The 27,445-nt window shown below is 31.2% G+C and overlaps 1 protein-coding gene across 4 annotated transcripts in view; it reads left to right on the forward strand.

The window, feature by feature from the left end:
* LOC131851591 (dual specificity calcium/calmodulin-dependent 3',5'-cyclic nucleotide phosphodiesterase 1) overlaps positions 1-27,445 on the forward strand; it is a 377,466-nt gene that overhangs the window by 207,248 nt on the left and 142,773 nt on the right. For 2 of the 4 annotated variants that reach the window (XM_059202102.1, XM_059202105.1), the window contains exons 1-2: positions 9,851-9,965; positions 11,059-11,477. The exons of 1 other annotated variant lie outside the window; for it this stretch is intronic. In XM_059202102.1, the coding sequence (XP_059058085.1) occupies positions 11,258-11,477 (220 nt within the window). In that variant the 5' untranslated portion in view covers positions 9,851-9,965; positions 11,059-11,257. Of the gene's footprint in view, positions 1-9,850; positions 9,966-11,055; positions 11,478-27,445 lie in introns of those variants that run through there. One more of the 4 variants, XM_059202104.1, reaches the window with a different exon arrangement.

Consider the following 27,445-nt stretch of genomic DNA (forward strand, 5'->3'; position numbering starts at 1 on the left):
CCAGACACAACGCATATCTGTTAATACTTCTATTATTATTTTTTAACCAAACTGTCTAATTCAGTTGTTTGCAGTAGTTGCTTGGTAGTAAAATGGTTAGCAAAAACTCAACTAAATTATTTCTTTATTATTTATCTTATATATAAAATTCTCGTGTCACAATGTTAGTTACCATACTCCCCTGAAACGGCTTGACCGATTTTAATGAAATTTTATATGCATATTCAGTGGGTCAAAGAATCGGCTACTATCTATTTTTATCATACCCCTAAGTGATAAGCGTTGTCCACCCCTAACTTTACTTTTTATTTCTTCGGCAAAATTTTTAATTTATATTTTTTTATTATGTGTCATTAAAATACATACAACCCTAAATTTTCACCCTTCTATCACCAACCCCTATTTTTTATAGTGTTATTAATTTAATGGCAAAACAATGTTTGTAAAATTAAAAAGTATACATATGATTTTTTTTTAAGTTTTATATATATATCATTATAAGTACCATCAAATTAACCACAGAATTAGCAAATGCAGGAGTCATTTAAACTAATTAATGGCCACTGGTTCTATTTCACATGATAAAGGGAAAATGTCGCTGTTGATTGTGTGTTCAACGAATGACACAAAGTTTAAAAGTGGATCTCGAATTAATTTCCGTACGTCAAAGTCAAATATTTAATTTGCAAATAAGACCTTATATTCAGATTGACTTGTTAACTGTGTGCGGGTAGGTACATATCATTGTGTATTTTATAGTAAGTATAAGAGAATACTAAAAATCTATACATAAACAATTCAAAGAAAGTTATGTCATATAATATATTTTTATGATATTGAGATGGGAAATAAGATGACAGCTACATGATGGTCAGTAATCGTTGCTGTCTATATACAAAGCATCACGGATATCACGTTATCATGTGAAGACCATAATATCACTCATGCGTAGTCTTTCCGGAGACCTAAGAAGAACTGCCTCTTATATATTGATTTCACTGGTTACTCGACCGAAACACTGCTTATAAAGTCTCTCCGAAGAGATCACCGAACTTATTAACAGTCTTCATAGTGAAGAACCTTCCGTGCAAAAAAAAATTATGTAAAAAAAATATATTATATATTTTACGTAATATATATGTTGTAAAGATAAATTATGTATCATTATAACTATTATTATTGTCTTTATTATCATAATTTCAAATAAAATAATATGATATTACCTAGCTAAACATAGGTTTTCCTTTAGACTTCAACTACAGACAGAATAGTTCCTTATGACACGTTTGAGATCCTTCTACCAGATTGTGGCACCGTCTTACTCTGAATTTACCATGACAACTATATAGTATATATATATATATTCTTAGATAGACGTATATATTATATTCCTATGATTGATATATATACCTAAGTTAGGTAAATACAAATATTTTTCATTTCAAATAAAAACTTCCGAAGGAAATATGAATGGACTATCTGAAAGATGATATACTTATAAGCTAAGATAATTATGATGGCTGATAGACACATATAGAAGATTACATACTGCGCCGTTGCTAAATTATGGCATAAAAGATTGGAAATAATGACTAATTGATATTATTAAATATTTAGATTAGGGTCGGCAACACGCATGTGACACTCAAGTATCTCAGGCGTCAAGAGATAACCATTTACCATCAGATAGGCCGTATGCCTGTAAGCCACCAACCTAGTATAATAAAAAAAATCATAATATACCTCGATACTGTCACCCCTCAATACGTGGATTTATAAATGTATAGCTAATAAAGAAACATTAGAAAATGGCAACTAGTAATAGTGAGAAAATCGTGAGCAATTCTACGGAATCTTAAAACTTTCAAGTCGCATTTGCACGTGTTGAAGAAGTTCGCCAATTCCAGTTCGGAATCGAGCTGATTCTGTAAATCCTTTATGAAGCACGTTTTATCCATTTGCTGTGGAAAATGTATTTTATGGCAAAGCAAAGTTGAATAATGTATACATTATATTTTTAAACGGCGAATTAAAGATTGATCTTGATGTCACATTGTTTATTAATGTAGGGTAGGGAACATGCAACGGTCCAATTGTTTTCTTTTTATTTCTTTTAAAATTTAGGGACTTTTGTATAATCTGAAAGTACATGCCAGTCCCATTACATCCTAAAACTAATTACTCCATTACCTCACTAGTGAACAAATAGCCATAGCCGCACTTTCTGAAGTCCAATTTAACATTATATTTTTTATTACTGTTAAAAAAATATAATTTAAGTGTTTTTATTAAAGGCCATTCGCCATAGGATAAGTTCTCTTAGTAAAGTGTAGTACGCGATATAATGCTTATTAAAATAAAGTCTTAGTCGCGGTGCCGCTTCTGTCTGAATAACATTTTTTAGTAGCTATTTTGATTTAATAACAAAATTATGATGTGATTTTTATAATATTTATATATATATATGGCAGCGTTCTGAGGAAACTATTAACAAAATAAATATGTGAATAGAGAACCTCGCCTTTTAAAGTCAGTTAAAACTAGACATACATATACATATATCATACATGCTCCCGTATTTATGATATAATGTTTTTAGTATAACGTCGACATGCCAATCAAACTTGTGAATGCTTTCAGTGTGCTCGATTGATTTGTACCCTCCTAATTGAATCAAGGAGGTACATGAACATTCTGTTATGAGAATAATAGCCCAGTTAACCTATTTCCCATTAATAATTGTAACATAAATTTTCGTTAGCACCTTTGTGCTCATTTCTTTACGACGACCTCTGTGGTCTAGTGGTTTACCACACCGCCTTACTTCCCATGGTCGTGAGCTCAATTCTGTATAACGTCAGATTTGAGCTGTGATTACAAGATAAACGCCCATCTTAGTCCTCTGCAATGGCAACGCATGAGTGGTACTCGCAATATTAGTAGTGCTGCTTATGAGTATAGATGACGGTTACCGTTTACCATCAAGTGGGCCGTCAGCTTCTCTGCCATTTAAGTAATTGAAAAAAAAGTCAATACAATTCACACAGCGCTATCTAGTCCCAAACTAAACAAGTACAACTTACTTGCTGGTTGGTCTATACCGGACCGTAGCTATAATAGTGTATGTATCTGCCGACCGGTCACTGTTAAGTAAGTTTCATTCAGTCGCAAAATACAACCGTAGGTAGACACACAACGTCGTTTTATTCAAATTTCAAACAAAATTCTACTTTTTCCAAAGCAAACTACATACATATATGCGGCCATAACACAACCAACATTTTCTATTAGCTATGCCTACTGTAAGCTATCTGGTGTAATGATTTTGAGAATTGAAGTACATTTTTATTTTATAATTATTTATTTTTATTTATACTATCCTAAATATTTCACATATTTAAAAATCTAGCACGTAATTCGACTTTCGTATTAATACTTTCGTGTTAATAGTCGCTGAATTGACTAAGATTGTTGCATTCTTCTGAAATGATGCATTCGTTAATGAGCCATCGGCCTTGTAACTAATATATAAATGTAATATTTATTAGAATCAAGTGCTAATTGATTTTGTTATACTAGTTTCAGATTATTTGATATTATTTCAAGTCTTCATTTCTGTAATAATATGTTATAATAATTTTAGGCTTTTCTGAATACAATGATAGCAAAATTGAATTCGTTTCATAAGCATAATAAACAACCGTGACGCACTTTGTAACTAAGTTGTTACTTTTATGCGGCTTTAATGACTTTGTAATGGATTGTGTTCGGATAACTCTTTATTCAATTTATGGTGGCGATCTCAATTTCTAGCTAAACGATGTTTACTGTAATTATATTTATACTATTAGCGGAGGCCGGAATTTAGTACGCTTTTACATTTGTATTATAAATTGCTATATTTTGATGATAATCAAATGACAACCATAAATAAAGTAATTATACATGATCATGTACTATTATATTAAAAATGTATAAACAATCATAATTATGAATACAAATTTCTCTACTGTTCGAGGAATCGAACCGGCGACCATCCGAATTAAAGCGGTATTGTAAACGGCTTTACCATTAATTCGAGATAAATTCCTAGTTCGTTGTTTTATTTTCTTTTATCAGTTTATATTTCTGACTGTTCAGTGATATAAATTATCAATTAAAGTAAATTAATCTGATATACGGCGGTAAGGCCACTTCTTGCGGGAAACGTGGTCATGTCAAGTGTTGCGTTCACCACAACATTGACAGTTGACAACGGCGCTGTCTACCCTGTATAGGATAACTGTAAGGAAAAGATATTTGTATATATAGATATTCGTTATTGCACATAAATATATTTTTAGGTATATTAATTAGAAATAATGTTGACGTTGTTAAAGACATCTCTTCTACTCAAACTAATAGAGCGTGGCATAGGAAGTGGGTATAAGTGCATCAAATTATGCAAATTTGTGTATGTTTTATAAAAATATTATAATATTATTTGCACAGCTAATAACTTATTTATTTGCACAGCCTTATCTCTGCACAACTCATGGTTCAATGGTAGAAAATGCCATTAGGTGTTAATTCCATCATATATACTTTTTAGTTATGTACCTATAGCGTGCATTGAAGTTATTTACATATATATATTGAAGAATAACAAAGGTTTTTCATATCTTGTATCAGTGTATATTTTCTTTGTTCTACGCCTCTAAAGGTATTCTGTAATAAAAGTAATGACATATTGTAATCTTGCTCTACCTCAATACGGATACAGGAATTTATGCTTTGTATTTATTGGAAATAAAAAAAGCAGATAGGCAGTAAAATCATAAAATCCAATAGGTATATACATTTTATATAAAATTACCAATACACCTGAAATGAAAAAGCTCATTCTGCATTAATTGCTCATATTTTTATATTGAGTATTCTCTATGATCAAAATTCCTTTTTTGAGTGTATAAAATATATTTTTTTATGTTTCATAAGTCTCAACTACGGTGTACAATAATATTCACATAAAGCATTTCTGTGTGAGTCGCTCGCAACAGTTATAAATATAAAATCTACGGTCCTTTGAAACTCAAGCAACTATTTTCAAAATGAAAGTTATCAAAAGTTGAGCAAACGTTAGAACTATGTGTACGCCGAATAATGTTATTTCACAGTTTCATGGAATTTTCATAATAAAAAGTTTAAAACTAACAAATAGAAGAGAAAATTAGAAAATTACACTAACGCAAACAATAAGAGTTTATTGTTTTTTTAAAAAGCTAGTGTTTAGAAACTTGCGGTGTAGTATATTTAGGAAAAGTCGTAATAAAATATTTTTTCCGTTCCTGAAATTTTATTGTATTTCTAAATAGAAGAGTTGTATACAGTGGTGTTTGTTTGATTTGGTATAAAAATATCCTATCTTCATAAACCATTTAAGAAACAAACCGATAGACACACTTTCGCATGTATAATGTTTGTATGGAGACATACTAAATAACAAAATAATATAGCACCTTCATTCCCATTAATAATGTAGATATATAAGTTTGAATGTTTTTAATTCCATCATTGTCTAATGTTGTCAGATAATATTTCATACATTTTTTTACCTGAACACGGGTAGCTCACCAGAACTACAGTACTAGTACACAGTGCTACTCTTTTATCTTTTAATATAATATAAATCCAGCTTAAGAGGGTAGAGAGGTAGTTAAAGAGGATGCTTAAATTTTTTATTTCCTCACATGAAAACGTGAAATAGGACTTAGCGCGCTGTTTATTTCGTATAGTCCCGAAATAAGGATACAATGTGGCACTACTTCTTTCCATCTCTAGGACGTCAGTATATAACACACAAAGATAAAGTAGCTCTTATTTTTTTTAACTTATTAATTAAATACTCGACCCCGACGTAACTTCAAAAGATCAGTCTATTTCCCGGAAGTCTAGGCGGATATTACGATCTATGTTGGTGATTTTAAAGTCGTATCGTAGTACCTTATAGTTTTTGTATCGCACTGGAGAAACAATAAAATATTGTATTTTTCTTTTAAACGAGATTCAAGGAAATAGGAAAGGAACTCACCGAGCGTTTTTTTTATAATTTGAAAATGCTGTTTTAAAATGACGCTACTGGAATATTTGCCATTTTCTGCCTATAATTTATATTAATTATATTTATATAACATACCTTCATGACATTTATATCAGATGAGATAAACAGAAGTATTGCAAATTTACAACATCATTGTTGACATGTCCACATGTTGCTGAAAATATTCGAATGAAATATGCTACATCTAATATTTATTACTAAACATATGAACAGAGAACATAATTATGTTCAATATGCGAATCATTGTAGGTTTCTTTAATTATACCATTATTAGTGATCTGCCATAGAATACAAAACCTCTAATTAATAATGAATCATAAACCAAGTATTCAAACGGTCAATCGCAAACAATTCCATTACATTACTATTTTTTAAATTAGAAATTATCTTTTTCTCCATTATTTAATGAAGGTGTTCTAGAAATTATTGTAATATATGTTAACGATGAATTCGCTGATGGAGGAGTACCTTTTTTTTATAACAAAGAGAGCAGACGCACTTGCAGATCACCTGATGGTATGTGATTACAGCCACCCATGACCACCCGCAACATCAGGAGAATTTCATGTACATTACCGACATTATTATCTAGAGGTATTATTTACTGCTAATATATAGTTGAATGGTATGTGATATCACCATTTTTCTCTGGATATATTTAATACCATTACCACTTATTTTTTTTCCATAACAGTAGTGTCAATTAGAAATCAGAAATTGAAACTTTATTTTTAATTCTCAATAGATCTCAGAGATCTTGTAGGACATGATGATAACCTTCTAATACATATAATGTATTTGAAAATATGTATATATGTGGAGATATTTAGATGTTGTGAGTGATATTCCACAACATTTATAATTGGATGCTTTTACGTTATATCACGATCGAGGGAGCATGACATTTATGTAAAATGTCCTAATGTATATAATGTATACAAGGATATAATATTAGGTAATTCTAGGTCCCGCACACCTACCTAAGTATTCGACATAGTAGAGGACGATTTAACACCTTCCATCACGACGTAACATAAACATTAATAGTTATGGAACATATTATTAATATTAATTTCGCATGGTCTTTATTTTTAGAGAACTTCTTGCATGCATATATCACATATATATTAAAGTAAAAATATATTTTTTTTGTATGTCCAGTCACATATCATAGAGTCCATAACATTAGCATTTGGAATAATGAACTGGATGGTTGTGATGGCGATTAAAATTATGACTAAGTAGTACTTAGTACAAGTGACCGAAAGTGTCCGTCAAAATATAATATTTGACTTTGACACGAGAAAGTTGTCATCTAGTAATTTACTACTCCAAGCTGTAAACCCCTAAGGCTAATTCTGTTAAAACTAATTCTTAAATAAGGATAATTATAACAGAATATGGGTATATTGTGTTTAATGTTTAAACATGTAATAGTAACACTGTCGTTCGTTCTTCGTCGTTCGCTATCTTTGTGTTAGCAAGTAATGCTATAAGTAATATAGAAAGTTTGTATTATTAGCTCATTGATCACTCGAATAAATAAAACAAAAGTAATAAGCGTTTATTTTTCCACAATAAAGCGTTCAACTTGAACAAATTCGAATGTGGCTAGTACCAAAAAAGATACAAATATTTTATTTCTATTTGCTATTATACTTTTGTTCTCTATGTGACCAGTGACGTACTATGGAGTCCACAACATAACATTTGGTACAATATGAAGTAGATGGAATGGATATGGATATAAGATGGTAACTAAATATCAATATTTAGTACTAGTGGCTAAAAGCATCCTATATGAATAAATATTTTTTGTCTTTGACAAATCAATTTACAGCTTTCAATTGTCGACTTAGTTAACTACATCTATTTGCTATTATATTGTAGTTTACTTAGGATTCGGTAAAATCTGTATGTAATATAAACATAACAAAAGACAAGCCCTATTATTGTACAACCGGAATTTGCCATTTAATGTGCTCTCTGAAGCATAATGTTTGTAGGCTACCATGCAATATTATACACAAGTATTTGTATCTATACTAATATTATAATGAGGTAAATTTTCTTAGTATGAATGTCAATGATACTACTGTATTGAATAAAAAAAACTGAAAAAGTATTTTGGTGTTAAATAGTCCATTTATCAAAGAAGTATAGGCTATCTAACATCACAATATGTTCATAGGAGTGGAGATGGAATGAAAAGTGTTATAAAAATGAAAAAAATGTAACGGAGACGTATAATAGTTGCGCGTATTAGATAAATCATAATAGAATAATTTTATGTGGATTTGAAGTTGACAACTATCATTCGTGATCATATAAACATTATAGATTTAAAGGTTTTTAGCCAATGCTTAAACTACTATAATGTACATAATGTAATCATCGATATTCCAAAATAAATATTTTTTAGTATCAATATTTATTTTCTTACTAATTGACTCTACAAAAACTTTTTAACTAATTCTTTCACATATAGATAGATATAGTGGGTAAAGCTGTGGAGTATGCTAGTGTTTTATAATGGATTTATCGGCTCTAACCAACTCGGAACTGTAATCCCATTTAATTAAGTAGTGCAAAGTTCTACTATTAACTTACCTACATCTCTTTTATTTAAGTTTACAATACATACACATCTTTTACTAACCATAAATTCAGATTTTTTAATATAATTTCGTTCGATCGACTTTGGAATATACCGTTTCACACCTTTTCATAGTCTTGAATCATTCACTTACTAGTTTATATGTCGTGAGTATTGAATGAACTAATCGATATAATTAATGGAATTATTTAGTTAGTTCTCTAAAGAATAATGCAAAATTGTTTATTATTAGTGAATTAAAATCGTTATTTATATTAGACTGGATACTAAATCATTATTTCGAACATTAAACGAAGTAAATTTTATGTTAGTTTGTCCGAGAATTATCAATTTTGCTCTGTGTTACCTGCTTACTTTTATGGATGTATTAGAAATAATACACCCGCCTGCACTTTCGGAATACGCTATGAGGGCAACAGTATAGAATAATATGATGAAGACAAAGTTAGGTCAATTACCTCATCGTTGTAAATTCTTACGGAATTAACAACAATGTTTTCCAAGGGGTCGACATGTTAGGGTACGTTGTTAGCTATAGAACTAAAACCCATTACTAATTCCCTCTCCCCGTTATCGGAGTACTTGAATAATAATGTTTGTTTTGTAAGCACGGAATTCCAATAAACAAAAAAATATGTACGTAATAGGTGCGTTTTTTGTCTAAAAGGCTTTAAAGATGGACCTGTTTTGTATTGTTTATTACGTAACTATTAAAGTACTTACTATGCTTTTATATGCCAAGTCATTGGGTTAGCACGTCAATTAATAAATAACATGTTTGGTTTCAAATTATTATTTTATGTTAGGAATCAAAAGTTAGGAATGTAGCATGACTATGAGAATTATCTATGATAGATATACCCTGATGAAAAATAATATCATTTTCTATAGAGTTGATTAGAAACTAAAATTACTTAACTGAAAGCTTATTGTAAGTGCTGTTTAAAGTAATTGTACTTGTTCCTTACCTCACTTAACAAGCGGAAATATCTTTTTATTTAAGATAAACACGATGCTCGATGTCCCGGGGATTTTTAATTGGGAACTACAAGTGCTCAGTACTCTAATCAGCAGCTACCTGTGGCGGCTGGAGCATGTGCCTCGGACGACAGTCGCGCGCAGGCTTCCACGCGGTTCGGTTGCGTGGTCGCGCCATGCCACCCTAAACTACTATCAGAGCCGTCCGCATGTCACCGACGCGCTTCTAACTGACCGGAAAATTTTGAATTTCCAATTTCATTTTTAAATGTAAATTTTAATTTATTTATCATTCATAAATCGATTAAACCACGTGTCTGATAAGTGCACCCCTGAACCCGCCGTTCGAAACACGAATTCGAAAAACCACCTGTTGATCGCGATTTAGCTAAGTCCAAGGGACAGCGTCACAATCTGTTTACAAATGGGAACCTCCCCCTCACTCCCTACTGCGAATTGTGACGCAATGTCTTGTGGACGTCCCGCGTACATGTGTTACTATGGCGGAAAAATAACACTGGTCGCTTCAAAATAGATTTCCGCGTTTCCACCTGTGTTACGCTAAACATTCATTACACGGTGTTACCATAGACGCATGAGTTACGATCTTTAAAAAGCCGCCGTAATCGCGTAAACGTCCAGCGCTGCTTATACAATTTTTGAAGGCGATGACGAGGCATTGTTTTGAAACAATGAACGCAAAGTTAATTTGGAATTTCATAAGCGCTAAGTTCGCTAAATTTGCGCTAAATTAACGTGAAACAAAGGCGTCATTCCTAAAAGTTCATTAGCATTTAGCTAGACGCGAGATAAACAATATATGCTTTGTTCTAATATATGTGTGTCTCTAGGATATTTGATCAGTAAATTAAAGTTATATAAATAATGTTCTAAATTTAAAAATATAGAAAAAACTAGCCTATTGATAACTGGCCACTGAGAATTGCGATTTCGAATAAAGAACATATCACATTGGAGGTGATAACACCAAATATAATTTACCGGTTTAACAACTCTATTCACCTACTTACCTAAGTGTTCATGCATTTACCGCACTTCTAATATTATTCAATCTAATGACGTAGTTTAATCGATTGATAGATAAACAAGACCAATAAAAAGTATACATTAAACTACATACGTAGATGTTTAACATAAATAATTGGAAAATTTTGCATATCTTTAGAATATGTAATAATTATATTACGTATTTCATTTATATGCGAACCTGCTATTTCGAATGTTATTCTTTAACAATCTCACTAACAAATCAGTCACTTGTCAGATCACGGTCTTTATGTATGAAATAAATGAGATCGTAACGGTGGCATATTTAAAATTTATTACCTACCTTTACAAGCAGCGGACCAATGAAAAAGTGTAGTTACGAGCTAACTGTGTATCAAAATAGTGTTGTAATAAACATAATATCTGGTGTTATTAATCATAACGATGAGTAACGTGTGAAAATATCTGGTGACCTTTCATGTGTGACAGGTGACAGTGATTAAGTGCAGGGTGACAAGTACTCGTAGATACTAGTGGAGATAGCGTGTGATGTGATGATGCGACGGGGTAAAGCGTTGCTGGAAGGCAGCCGGCAGGGCTCAGTCGACGGCAATAGTAATGTGTCCAATGATAAGGAGCTGGTACATAAGTGCCACAGTGACCCTGGTGGGGGAATGGCACTGGGAGCAGCACCCAGGCCTCACAGACATCGATCGGCCTCAGGCGCGCCAAGGAAATGCGTTCTAACGCTAGATGGATACTCGTATGTTATTGGTAAGTATTGTGTGGGCGATTTATGACTATTTATAGGTCTGGAATGACGATTCAAAGAATGTTCCACCTTTTTTCCATATATTATGAAATTAAGAAAAATATTCAATTTAAAATTCGAACACCAGAAGGCGTTTTCGACGAGTTCATAAAAATCAAGAGATAAAAACATGTTAATGTTCTTTTTTGATATATTAAAAAAATACTTTTTTTTTTAGAACAGTAATAAAGGAGATGTGGTTTAATCTTGAGGAGTGACAACATTATGTTCTTCGTAAATTATTAATATGTCTGCATTAAATATTCTACTTTGTTGTTATTCTAATTCATATTAAAAAATAAACTACTAATGTTATTGTTTCTCATTGACTAGTAAGTAATAATGGTTTGTAAACATATTGAGAAATCTCGTTACTTATATCGTAATATTCTACGTTTAATTTTTCAAATTAATTATATAAGTACTGCTCTGTAAGTATAACTACTTGTATAAAAAATGACCCCGCTTGAAGTAAGGCGATATGCTAAACCCTAGCGGCCACCAAGGTATAAGAAATATTGCAAATTATTATATGTATATAGACTACGATATCGACTTCTATCGCATTATTACAGAGAACTCAAAACCTTCTTGTCAGTTCCTAATCAAATTTATAAGAAACTATAAGTTTCTTTAAAATGCATTTGCGTAGAAAAAGTAAAATGTAGTTAAATATGTAAGAATACCAATTCCTTTGATTGATGTCGGTTGATTTTTTGATTAACATGTAAATATGTAAGGGCCATTTTTTTGTTCACTCTTTGAACATATGCCCCTAATATCTAAAATATACGTACTCAATATTAATTATAAAGATCAATGTTTATCTTTGAAGTTAAGAGGTTTATACTCGTAATCCGGAAGGCTTTGAAGCCCTTCAAGATGTCTCCTTTTATAAGCAAATGTAACATACAATATCTTAGACCTTAATACGAACATCCCTAATTTAATTCTTTATCCTACTTTATCCCTGGTATTAAAAATTGAAATATCATATATAAAATATATGTACATATGCAGTTGTATAATTTCAAAGGAAATTCTAATTACAGTGAATATTTAGAAATATAAGAAAACAGCTTTGTCTACATTTTTGAGACATTATAGTTTGTGTTCGTTCTCGTGATACTTTTATTAAGATTCGATCAGCAATATAGTCGTGAATACACTAGATAGAACTATTATACATATATCTTATAATTATAATTTCTTATAAAATTCTTGTGTCACAATGTTAGTTACCATACTCTTCCCAAACGGCTTGATCGATTTTTATGAAATTTTATATGCATATTCAGTAGGTCTGAGAATCGGCTACTATCTATTTTTCATACCCCTAAGTGGTAAGGGATATCCACATATATTAGAATTTAGGATTGAAAAATACATACAACTCTAAATTTTCACCGTTCCAGCATCCACCCCTATTTTTTAATAGCGATTTTAATTTATATGGAAAAACAATGTTTGCCGGGACAGCTAGTATATATATAGAGGAACAGACACACTTTTACGCATTTATTAGTACATTTTACTACTAGCAAGAAACCGGACAATATAAATAAATTCTGTTTAAACTTTCAAGTTATTCTTTGCGAAAGTCTGGAGTATGAACTAGGTCGACCTAGTTCATACTCCAGACTCTCTACTTGTACTACAGATTTCCAGGGTCTATCCGGGACCTTAGAGTACTACACAATACATCTTAAAAATATTAAACATTAGTTAATACTGAGTACCAGTGACCCCATAGCTACTTGCATGAGGTACTCCTAGAAAAACATCATAGTGATATATTCGCCACAATAGATTCTATTATCATGAATTTAAAAAAAATTGTATTGCAATATATTACAGCATTCAGAGTACAAGTAAGTAAACCCATTCATTTCAAATATGGTCCAATTGGGACCGATCGACTGCACCAATATAAAGTTATCTAAAAGTACTTATTCACTAGGAGTATCAAAATAATATTCTCTATCCCTTATCCTTTCGAACTGGAATAAGAATTCAAATCCTCGAGGGCTTACATTGTATATTTTCGGTAAGCTTCACACTTTAGCGCAAAAACGCCGCTCTTCTTTCGAATAGCCCCGAAATTCTTTATACGGGAATAAATACATTTATTATTACTATTTACCAATATTCCCATAAGAAGAAATCAATATCATTACAATATAATAAATATTTTTGTATTTTTTGAAACAGGTCTACTCAATCAATCATTTTTATTTAATCAAAATGTCTATGATAATGATTCGGTAGACACAATCGATAAAGCTGATCAGTCTTTACATGATTCTAATTGATTAACTTACATAGTTGACTTATGTGATATTAATTAGTCGGAAATATAACAGTTGACGAATTGTCTCTATCTGTATTTTATATATATATCTATATACCAATATAGTATATATATTAATTAAATACTTCAAAATTAGTTATTTGTACTCGGACTATGTCCAATAAAACAAAAACTTTTATCTAAATATCTGAACGATGTCTAATAAAAACTTAGTATATTTTTTATTTAATTGTTTTTCTATACAAGTGACATAACCATTAAAAATATTATATTCTACTACGGAGCATTATAAAGAGTAAACAGATTGAAATTTTCAGCTAACTAATATAATAAGGTTTAAAATAAGGCATTGATGAAAAATGTAATAAAGGTATGCGATTAAGAAATGTTTTTGTAGGCCAAACTCTGTCCAAACATGGTTATCCCTCGGACGAAAAAATATGAAATAGAATATAAAAGTGGATGAATTCAGACATTGAGAAAATACCGACTCACCACTGTCAAACAGATTACTTTTTTTAATGGAAAAGTAAAGCACTTTCGCGTCCAGAACTCACGTCAGAGACAAATTACGGAAGCAAACGAAGCATAAGATCTGTTTACGGATAAAGGCATTTGGTAGTCTGCACCCTTTACTTGTCCTTTAAGATATCTAACCTTTACATTTAGAAATAATCCGCAATGATTTTGACATCGAATAAGTTAATCTTGATTGTTCTAAAGCTTGAAATTATCTCGTTTAAATGCGAAACACAAGAATTATTGCTGTATCTGAGATGAATAAGGTTCAAGGACGATTTTAAAATGATAGCAAGCTATGATAATAGCAATAATATTCCCCACATTAAGGCTAGTAATAGATTGAAAAAAAAAATACAATTATATTAAAGTATATACAGTGACAAAGTATATAAAGTGAATGCACCTTTCGTAGAATAAGCAGTTGTAAGGAAAGTAAAAGTAGCAGAACTAAATAAATAACAAATCAGCTAGTAATTTGAGTAATACAAATAAATTTACGTTAGATAAATTGCTGACAGCAATCCGTTTCTTGTAATAATAGATAACGAACCCGTTGAAAGGGTATCCTGTTTCAATTGTCGTAGCTCAAATGGCCAGGCAGGCGATCGATGAAGCCTTACTGCTTGGATTACAAAATCTCAGCATTGTGCTCGCTCGTAAAATCTTGATCACTGTCAGTATTATTGAAGTATAAAGGTTAGATTTTAAAATTTTATCTCTTTATTTGTTGACAAATTTTGATTATTAACATTCTTGGATCGTAAAAATATAATAAAATAATAATAAAAGGAAGTAGCACTGAATCAAATAATAATGAAATAATCCTAAGAATAGAAAGAAATGATGAGTCTTAAATCTTATTTAAAAAAGAAAATAATATAGACAAAATATACCCCGTTTCTGTCATTGTAATGAAATTATCTTTAGCTAGACATATTTGAATTTCATATAAAATGTATGCGACTCAAAAGCTAATCAAACGAAGAAACTTCGGTATTAGTGCTACATAAACAAATTTAATACTATTTAATTCTATGGAGTCTATGTATTAAATTTTTATTGGGCTCAAAAATCCGATATAGATATTTATAGGTACATAGGTCAGAATATAAGTTCCAACAGTGTCAACTAAAGCTTCTACTGTCCAAATATTTAAACCGTGAAAGTTCTAAATTCACGTTCCTAGTTTTCGGATACTACCGAAATGTCACATCGTACATTTATTATTTTGTTCCTTTTTCATAATTTTTAGTTATCGTTTATATACACTTATTGTTTATTTAAATGAAAATGTTATTAAGTTTAACAATGTATAATCGTCAATTTAAGATTCATTGTTCGTCTCATTGATTACTTGCTACCAGGAACAGTTTTGTACCTAATTATATTTATGTTTGCATTACAATCTCTATAATAAAATTCGTTGTTAATTGTACGTAGTATTAGATTTTTGTAAGAAACTATTACTCAAGCAGGAATTTTCGTGCTAACAATATGCAACTTTAACACTAATAAAGGGGTGACTGGCATACTGCCAGCAACTTAAGTAGTTAATGACGCTGCGCTCAAGCTCGATTCTAGAGGAAAGCCTTAAACTAATAATTGAGTACTTTTAAACATATTTACAAGAATCTTAACTCTGCTTTAACTAATTGGATAATTGTTTTATAGTGAATCAAGTATACTAGATATAATGTGTAACAAAGTTCATATATGAGGTGACGGGTGGTTTTTGGATTATGTACCTAATTTGAATTTTTTAATATTTTTCTAATGTCAATGAGATTTATAAAATCAAGAGATCTTATATATTACTTTTATGCACTCTTTCATTTTCCCCAGTGATTCAAGTCTAAAGTATAAATTAGTTTCACATTTTTTGCTTCAGTACTTACTATGACTCTCTAAGTTAAACGTTAATAAATAAAACAATAACTGTCTTTTTTAATATATCCAAAAACTATACATACTCTTTGTATACTTATCCTTCAATGACTAAGCTTATTTACTAATAAAGACCATGAAATTGATAACTTATTTTAATAATAAGGTCTCAAATCAGGTAACTACCTCTGCTACTAATCATATCAGGTCTGTCCCTCAAGAGATTTAGGTACACGAAGGTATGTGACTAGGTTTATCGGCTTAACATATTCTCTAAACTGACAACGGCTTAACATGGCCTCCAAATAACGAAGGAACTAACAATATTATAACAAATATTAATCGAAACATGAATTTCTAAGATTGGTCCAAAATTTTACCTTATTATCACTGGAGATTCAGTGTCAATTCTATTTATCTAAAACTTTCAATTATCTAAATATGACTAATAAACTCTATAGTATGGAATAAAGACGCTGTTCATTTTTGTTTGTTTTTCAACTGAACTACGCATCGGATCGATCCCGATTACATCATTTAAAATTATTGAATATTCTTTATTGTTCCTCTCATAGAAAATACACTTACATATATAGTACAATAATGTGTAAAAAAGATAAAAATATATAATAATGAACAAGACAAAAGACGTAACAACGGGTGCCCTTATCGCTAAAAAGCGATTACTCCAGGCAACCCTAGGATGATGTTACAGCGGGTATTTACAATCTATCTTAACTTAATGTTATAAATACGATTTTATTTTGTTTCTTCGCTCTTATGTCCTCACATAAGAGTCATTATCATAAATTTTTTCAATTACGTATCTTTTGTGACTGAAGCAGGCATTATAAAACGCTAACGCCCCTGTCTTAAGGCGGTAGCAACTGCATAGTATTATTACTTATGTGGCAATTATTATTATTGTAAAAATAATGTTACAAAGTTTGGGAACTTTGTAAAATTATTTTGGAATTCGAATATAGATTTATTATTATCTGTGAAAGATGGAGACCAAGACGACGAGCAAAGAAAACGGCGCCGGTATAGTCGTAAAATATTGTGTATTAATGACTTATGTCATATAAAAACAATATAATATTATAAAAAAATAGACAATAAAAAAGATTTATAAAACAGTTTCCAACATTGTCATTACATTTATCCCAATAAATGGTAGTAAACTGAAGGAAATCTCGACACGATACTGGATCTACATATTGTTAATTACGAGTAAATTGCTAGTAGCATATTTAAATAATTTGAGTAGAGTAAGTACTAACTTTAGTATATTTGTATCGTCTTAGTACAATTTAGTTCAAACATTTTACAGAGACAGATGAAATGAAGAAGAATGACATCATAAACCTCCAGAATGACAATGCATGAGTTGTATCATAGGTGATACATGATAATGTAGCTGTTCATGTAAATTAACGATGATTAATATTTATAATTAGGTGGTTAGGTAGTTATGTTTGCCCTTCCCATTACATAAAAAAAAAGTATATTAACCTAATATTATTGTTTTTACAGGTCTTAGAAGAACCAAAAAGTACAATTGTTGCGTTTTAATCTACTGGAATGCAATATATTCTTGCATTAAGAAATATATAGATATATTGGATTGAAATATGTATAAAAATAAATCTAATTAAATTATTGACATATGTATTTTACGATGTCAATAATTTAATTAGGTTTGAGTTCTTGCAAAGAGTAATTTATAATTCTATATGAGCCATTTGCTTACACGTCATCATCATCATCAGCCCACTGTAGACTACTACTGCGTACATGTAGCTTAAACCTATTTAATTATTTAATGGTTTTAATGTAATTTAATGGCTTAAATCCTTGTACCTCACTATCTCTAGGTACGTGCACCGTACCATTAATTAGTCTTGAATTCAAATTGTCACAGCACAAAATTACACAAGCCTTTGACGCCATTATTTTATCTGTTTCTATCATGTCCAAAGCAAAATCTATAACGATTACCGTAATCTGACACTGTGTCTATTGCGTACCGCGGTGACGTCACTGATAACGTTATCAGATAACAGTGATGTAGCATTAATCGAGCCTGCTCGAGCTTCAAAAAGCTGTTCTTGATATCGTTGTGTCCCCGCTTTATTAAACGTAAATATTATCCTAGTAATATCGCAGTTATATACTAAGTTTTACTGATCACAATTTCTATTGAAGAATATATGAATATACAACTTCTTAACCATCGTATTCGGAATAACAATATTTTATATAACTTTCTTGACTGTTGATTGTAATTAAGGAAAAATTAAATTCTAGGTGAAGCGTACTATAACATATTACTGAAAACTACACTTGAATCACTCAAAATGGATTCTTCGATTAGCACACAAAATTAACAGTTTTTCTCATATATTTTTCATGTATACAGCAAGAAATTACATGGTTATTATATGTGTATTGTGTATTTTTATCGTAAGTTGAATTTATAATATTAGTGTGTATTGTAGTACATAATTGTAATTGCAATGTGCAAGTCCTGTATTGATTTATATTGCGAGATATATTCTTACAACATTAACAAACGTGCAAATAGAATACACAGAACATTAAATGCCAGATTTGAAATACGTTCCATACAAAGAGTCTTGCTTGCATACAATGCAACGTGTTTTGTGTGGGATGGTCGCGCATCCATACGAATAGAATAATCTTGTAAATCTACATTTATACACAATTTCTCGTTCCTCCTTTTCCAAATATACTGGGATAAAAAAAAAATCTGTTGAGTTTCTTGCCAGTTCTTCTCAATGAAATCAGTATACTGATCTGGACGACAGGGAAAAATATTGATACAAAAACATAATGTTAATGATAGGGAAAAAATTGTAAGATAAGAATCTAAAAACTCATTAATGATTATTAATTTTCATTTTCTGAAGTTGATTAAAACTATTTTAATGTTACAGTTTAATTATGAGTAGGGTTACACTATCTGAGTGTAAACTTTAATAGATAACGCTTTTTGCTAGTACTGATAACCTGATTGATAACCTAACATATAAATGGTTTAATGAAAGTTTTTTCTTCAACTACTAATTAGGGTGTGCCAATTAGTAAATAAAGAAATGGTGACACCATTTCTTTATTTATGATTATTATTTCCTTATTAGTTTTATAAACACATTCGTTTTTTATGATTATTATTATGTTTGAAAACTCCTCAATCAGTGAATATGTTATAATTTGGAAAAGAAATATGACTATAATTGTAATTCAAGATAGAGCAGTATAATAAATCAATAATAATGAAACTCGACTTATTAAAGTAGCAATGCAGAGAAGCCGTGATGAAGCCTACTATTTCATAACAGATTTATACTATTTTTATAAATACAAATTAGATCATATTTTTTTCTCTTCACTATTTAATGCAAAGGTACTAGTAGAAGTAACTGGCAGTTTATTATAATGGATGGAAGACTAAACTCACTAAGCAGGTTATATATCGAGCCTAACAGAATTAAACAGCAGTATTATATGTCGGACTACTAACAATAGTATTATGCTACTGAATTATGTAAGACATTATGTTACAACGAGTATTGTATGTTAACTCGAATTTTTAATTTAGACACAGTTATCACAACAAGTTCACCCGTCAAGAGACCGGTTCGGAAATCAATTTGAAACTACATATCAAGTTATCTAAGTACCTACATTAAGATTTTAATCGAAAGTGTTGCCGATATATGACAGTCTGTTAAAATGGTCAGTCAAATTATATAGATACGGTGCGGTCACTTCTAAAATATTGTCGAATATTGAACTTTATTACAACACGAGTTAAGTTGTAGATTATTATCGTTAAATACATTGCATATAATTATAACGTGAGGCCTTTCATTTGTCAGCGATATCCGTAGACACGAAATATATACTTTTATTTTTTGACAGTTGTTATTGATTAGGTATCATTGCTTTTAGTGATATTGTAATTATTTGCTCAAGGTGACCGCCAACGTTTCTAATGCGTACAAATCTGCTTTAAAGACTTAAATGTAGTAGGTAAATACATACAAAAAAATTTTTTATATTGTATGGATATCACAGATAATACGGTAGAAAAATGAACAATAATAAGAAAATATTGTATGTACCTTATATACATAAGACATTTTATTTATAAAAATTTACATTAAAAATGTGTTTTTTAATGTAAATTTTTATACACAAATATTGTCGTTGTAAATGTTGGAAAATATAATACGATATTGAATAAGAGTGATCTCAGAAATAACGATCTTCACTTTAATACCACTATGCTTTGCCGAGCAAAGAACCAGAATACACACAAATGCTTCTTAATTAAAAAGTACCCAAAAATTTTAAATACTGTAAGAATATTACGTGAATGAATATTTTTAAAAATAATCATATTAAAACACACACAATATTAACGAAAATATTATGTAAAACGTATATTCCAATTAAAAAATATTTCTGTAGATGGTTGAATATGATTCAGATACCGGTTAAGTTTAAAATTAAAAATAAACACTTTAGTAAATATTTTGAACGTTGCATGACGTCTGCATTGCGAATTTGCGACGTGGATGGCTTATCACGTCCAACTATAATTGCATTCGGGAAATGCCTACTTCATTTGGTGAATACCGAGCGTTCATCACGGATGCAAACCGTCGCTGGTATGCACACATTTATTCTATGTTGTAGAGTTTATTTGAATTTAGAAATAGCAGGCTTTTCTTAGTTTAATTGTTGGTGTGTTCACATTTATTCAAATAAACTCTACTTATTTGAATTTAGAAATAGTTATTTCTCAGTTTCATTGTATTTATTAAATTTGTATATTTAAAAATGGAACTACGTAGTTAAAAGTCTCACTCACGAAAACTGAACTAAAATCAAATCTAAGTAACAATTTTGCACCGCTTTACTTCCGATGGTCGCGGGTCGAATCGGGTTCGATTTCTCGTAGCATACAAACATTTTTATTTATGAATATAATCGTTTGTATCAGTTTAAGTGTTTTCTATGTAATTACAAAAGAAATATCTAAGTATTTATATCAATTGTCTAGTACAAATAACACAAACTCTGCTTACCGTGATGAGATAGATGGCGCTATGTTAATAGTCTAGGCTTATTTGTTTATTATTAACTTACAATGATTTTAAAAATAATTATTAATAATTCGCATAGTTCCACACAAAAATTGTTTTGTTAAAAGTAAGGCGAGTGTTTATATCTTGTCTTAGATTAAAAAATAAATGCAATTATTTGCGATGCAAAAAAATAATAACTTTTTCATACCATTGAAGTAATATCATTTTGATTTATTATACTCGTCTCTAATATTGTACGTGTCTTCTACAGAATACACAGAGAAGTACATAGTAATTAATTTGGTACAATACAATACATGCTGCGTAGCGGCCGGAAGCTAGTGGTAAAAAAATATTAGAAGTTGTAATGTAATATCTGATGAAATTAATGAAAAACTTGTATTACAATAAAATCATCCTTAACTGAATGGCTTCATAATTTAATAGCTATTAAATATTAACTGGTATTAATTTTAATGTTAAATGATAGCTGTTAGACCTATTAAGAATATATTAAGTAGTGTTGTATCTTCAAATATTAAAAGTAATTTATTGATTTCACATTATTTTTTTTACAAAATTTGAGCGCAATCGAACCCTATGTTAAATGATGATGCGATCTAAGCGCACACGTAAGCTCAAATAGTGCCTATCCACTCTTGACTTGAAAGGCCCAAATTTGTAAGAGTCAGGAAATACTGACGCTGGGAGATTTCCACTCCTTAGCTGCACGCATAAGGAAAGATGATGCAAATCGGTTGGAAATAGAAATAGAAATAGAAATAATCTTTATTTAAATAAACTCATTACAAGCACTTTTGAATAGTCATATTTTGATTCTACCACTCATTCGGAATGCAGATTCATCACAAGAAGAATGAGCAAGAAACTTGTGTGTTGCTCTTTTTAATAGATGTTTTTTTTTATATAAATAATTTCAGTATAACAAGTAAGAGGCATGCGATAATCAACATAGAAGTCGCTACGCACTCATTATTAATGTAATCAGCTAATATTGTCAGTGCTATAGATTTAAAGTTTTTCTATAAAAACATTATTATCGTTAACGAATTCTTCAATTTTTTTGTAAGCTTTTTTGCAAAGGAACTGTTTTATTTGACATTTAAATCTTTTTTCTGGCAGATTTATAACAGACTCAGGTATTTTATTATAAAACCTTACGCAATTGCCATAAAACGAATTACTAACTTTAGCCAAACGACATTTAGGTAAAATCAGTTTGTTATTGTTACGTAAGTTTTTATTAGTGCAATCACTAACTCTTTTGAATCTGTCTATATTCCTTCTGGCATAGATGATATTTTCATTTGGTTTATTTATCTTCAATGTCTGGAATTTCTTTAATGTTATTTCGTTTAGATTATATACATATATATTTATCTATACATATAAATAAAATTGGAGTGTCTGTTAGTAATATTGAAATAACCATTTTTATTACATGCATACGAATATAAAACCGGAACATACACCAAAATTATATTTTTAAAAATTTTTGTCAGTCTGTCTTTTTGTTCCGGCTGATCACTGAAATGGGTGGACCGATTATGACGGGACTTATTTTGGCAGGTAGCTGATGTAATAAGGAGTAACTTTATTTAAAAAAATAAATTAATTTGCACACAGACTAAGTTGCGAGTAGAGCACAATGTTTGAAAATTTATGTGGTCTAACTACAACATTTTACTTAGATTTAATTTAAAAAAAAAAACGTAATTTAGTTCAAGCTCATTTTAATTAGTATTAGTATAAGAAAATGTTATCTTTATGTTACGCGATCATACTACTAATATGTTTCTGATATGTATGTATATTAATTTGACCGAGTAAATTTTTTATACCTGCGACTAGTTTCAAAGTTCGTGATAGATAAATACGAGTTGTATCACTAGTTACGTTAGAGTACAAGAAGATTATAATTTCTTTGATATAATACTACGTTTCGCGGCGTTTAATATTACTTTTATATCAATATTCATTCATTCATTATTCAATATTATGATATGATAGATTATGAGAGATATGATTTCAACATCTTTTGAATTTCTAACCGATTTTCAAAATGACGTTTTTTTTTAATTTCAGTCGCAACGCAACTGAATTTAAAATATTGCAATATTTAATTTATTAGTTATTTCCTTTGAATTTGTGATATAATTATTTATGAAGTGGATTATATTTTATTATTACAGTAACTGTTTTCTTTTCAGTTCTGAATAAATCTATAAACTAAACTGGACGGTAGGGAAATAAAAATACGTTCATAAGGGTCTATAATATCATCATATATAATTAAATTATTTTTGATTGAATAATAAATATAAAATAATTAGAATTATTCACCATACCTATCAGGATATCAATATCATTATAAATAACACTTGTACTGCAGTATATTTTAGTACTATTCAATCCGGTACTATTATTCGCTGACATTGAGTATATTTAAAAAAATAGAACAAATAAAAATAATACAATATAAAATAATATAACAAACCTAAACTCTTCAACACTACAGTCATCTTCACAATTGTATAAACCCTGTAGACTCACATCCGGAACAAGTATGACCTTTAAGTGACATTTTCCACCCGATTTTAGGTCACAACAGTTGTGCTGGGTCGCGCTAGATTGACAATCTAGCACTGCTGGTGTTTGTTTTGTTTCTTTGTACAGGAGAAATAGTACAGTCCGAGAAAAGCGTTGGTTTTAAGTGCTGTCGTTATTAAAATATGAACTTTTAAGTATAGTCAACATAATAATTATCTGAAACAATTTAACTTATTTCTTATATGCTTACTTACCAGCGGTAAACGGTAAAAAGTCGTCGAAGTAGACGTCTGAGTAGACTGAGTAGACCTCAGTCTCACCGGCCTCAGCTAGCTTTGTAAGCTGTGTTTCGGTTGTAGGCTGCAATTAGACAGTGAAATTACAAGATAAGAGCCAAGAATGTCCACTGGAATGCCAAATGCCAAATTTTAGTCCACTGGAATGATAACTTATATGGTACATGGTATCACGGGTATCACATGACAACATGTTCTGTTCATGAATATAGGCGACGGTTACTAGTTACCCTTAGTAGGGGCGTCAGTTTGTATGTTATTTCAATTACATAAAACAAACAAACAAGCGGACAATCCACCTAGTGGAAAGTGGTCCCCGTTGCATATTTGTATATGTATATGATTTTGCAGCCTGCTGCATTGTGGCAGAATATAAGCAGCTGAAATAGAGGCACTCACGCAGACAATATAAAGAAAAGTCTTGCTGCAATTTGTACTTTATTATAACACAACATATTTATTATTATTTACTAGTTATATAATAAGTCGATGTTATAACAAAACTTTAAATTCTTAGTAATAAAAGTTAGTAGTTGTTTAGTCCCCAGACTAGATTCGCACTACTTCTGTCGCAATAACTCTTAAAGTTTAAATGTCACGACTATTTGATCCAACTTTAGAGTACCTAACCAATAACACCTTGATTCTCGTCGTTTAGTAATAATAGTTTATGAAAGAGTACATATTGTATGCAAAACTTATCAAGTAAGTATTATGCGACTTGCCCCAACTAAGTATGTGTGCAATTAGGTATTGTAATGATCTATAATAATCTTATATATAAAATTCTCGTGTCACAATGTTATTACCATACTCTTCCCAAACGGCTTGATCGATTTTTATGAAATTTTATATGCATATTCAGTAGGTCTGAGAATCGGCTACTACCTAATTTTGATACCGCTAAGTAAGGGATATCCACCCCTAAATTTAAATTTTTCGACATAATATTTTATCTTCATTTTATTATTATTTTGTGAAAGTATAATTCATTCCCTAAATGATTTATATTATTTTATTTAATTCCGCTACCATGAACAGCTATGAGACTACAAATATTCAGTCGTAGTTTGATTGCCACTAGGTTTACAAGCTATATCGGAACTCTGTTCAATACCTGATGATGCCTCGTTCAGAGATGAAACATGTGTTACAATATGAGTGTAGACTCAATAACGGTAGGAATTTGATCACCAATAAAGAAGTTTGTAACACTAGAAGTGGTAACGCTAGTCAAGTTTCACAGGCACTGAATATTTGTAGTCTTACATATGGATAGTGGAATTAAATAAACTAATATAATTCTATTAAGTAAAAAAAGAATAGCCCATGTTATTAGGCGACATTGCAGCTTTTCATATGCAAACTAATTTAAATCTACCCCTTTTTTTTTTTTTTTTTTATTGGGTTGTTTGGGCTATTGTCAGATGTGTAGCACCTGTAGCACTGCGACCTACATAGATCTATTGTGCTCGCCCTTTTCAGAGTTCGCTACCTAGACCCGTCAGGGACAAGAATTGAAGGATATTCTTAGGAGCGATCGTTTTTATCTCCTCGGGAAAGAGTGTAAACTTTCCAAAGGAGATATTTCGTTTATGCATGAGTGGGCTACAACCACATAGGATGTGAAGCGGCGTTTCCTCTTCAGTTTGGCAGAATCTGCAGATACTTGTCGTGCATAGGCCTAGCTTAGCCATATGCTTGTTCAATTTGCAGTGTCCTGTGAGGGCCCTAGTCATCATGCATATGTTGTTTTTACTCAATTGTAGTAATCTATTGGAGTATTTGGTCGAGTAGCCCGATATAAGGTCTTTTGAATGTATTAATCCTGGCATTTCTTGCCAGTGATTCAGTGCTTCTCGTTTGGTTATTAATTTGAGATGTCCCAGTTTTAGGCAACGAGGCACACCACAGAAGGGTTCGGGGCCCAGTTGGACGGTTTTTGATAACTTTGCCAGATGGTCGGCATTCTCATTGCCTTCAATATTTGAATGCCGGGGATCCATCTCAGTATAATATTATTTCTGCTTCCTACTTCATTTAGTAGCAGGATACAGTTTCTAATAAGTTTAGAACGGATTTCGTACGAGTTAAGTGCTAGTAGAGCAGCTTGACTGTCGAATAAATGTATATGTTCTGATTGATGTAGTTGAGGCTTAGGATTACTTCCAGACATCTAATTAAGGCGTAAGTCTCTGCCTGAAAGATTGAGGCGTATTTTCCTAAGCCTATATAGTTGCAGATTTTGGGTTTTACACCACATATTCCACATCCTACATCATCTCCTATTTTGGACCCGTCTGTAAACCAGACTAGGTCATGCTCTGAGTGAGACGGTGTATGGTTATTTTGCCATTCGTCTCTTCCAGATATTTCGATTTTGTAATATTGTACAAAGTTACACTCTGGTGCCATATTGTCTTCAGGCATTCCCAGAATAGGATCACTCATAATCGAGTCTTGTATAGTTTTTATGGCCAGGGAATGCCAAGATATCCTCCTTTGGGAACTTATTCTGAGCATATTGGCTTTCGCCTTTTCCTGTATGAATAGAGGAAGGGGCGTCAAGTCCAATAATGCGTCTAGAGCTGCTCCCGGCGTGGTGCTCATGGCTCCTGTAATAATCAGACAAGCAATTCTCTGTAGGCTGTTTAGCTTGGTGGCAGCTGTGGATTGGAGGGTTTTCCTCCACCAGATTGCGCAGGCATAGGTGGTAAGTGGTCTCACCACTGCTGTATAAAGCCATAGGGCAATTTTGGGGTTAATTCCCCATCTGGGCCCCGCTACCCGTCGGCTTATACCTAGGGATGTTTTCGCCTTTTGAGTTATGTTGTCTATGTGTGTGTTCCATGTCAGTTTTTGGTCGAAGGTTACGCCCAGGTACTTGACTTCTTTGGAGCACTCTAATATTCTTCCATTTACTTTAGGCATGACAAGTTTGTCAAGTTTCTTCCTTTTTGTAAACGGAACAATTACTGTTTTATCAGGATTTACTGATAATTCATTTTCCTTACACCATTTAACTATGATGTTTAGTGCTCTTTGGATGCGGTCTGATATTGTTGTTGCACAGAACCCTCTGACCATGACTACTAAATCGTCTGCGTAGCCTTGTACCTCAAATTGGTTTTTGGTCATAACATCTAAGAGCTGGTCTACCGTTAGTAGCCACAGCAGTGGCGATAAAACGCCTCCTTGAGGGCATCCTTTGGTTGATTCTAACGTAC

This window comes from Achroia grisella, unplaced genomic scaffold, assembly GCF_030625045.1.
Source record: "Achroia grisella isolate CSIRO2021 unplaced genomic scaffold, CSIRO_AGI_Agris_v1 utg794, whole genome shotgun sequence".
NCBI lineage: Eukaryota > Metazoa > Arthropoda > Insecta > Lepidoptera > Pyralidae > Achroia > Achroia grisella.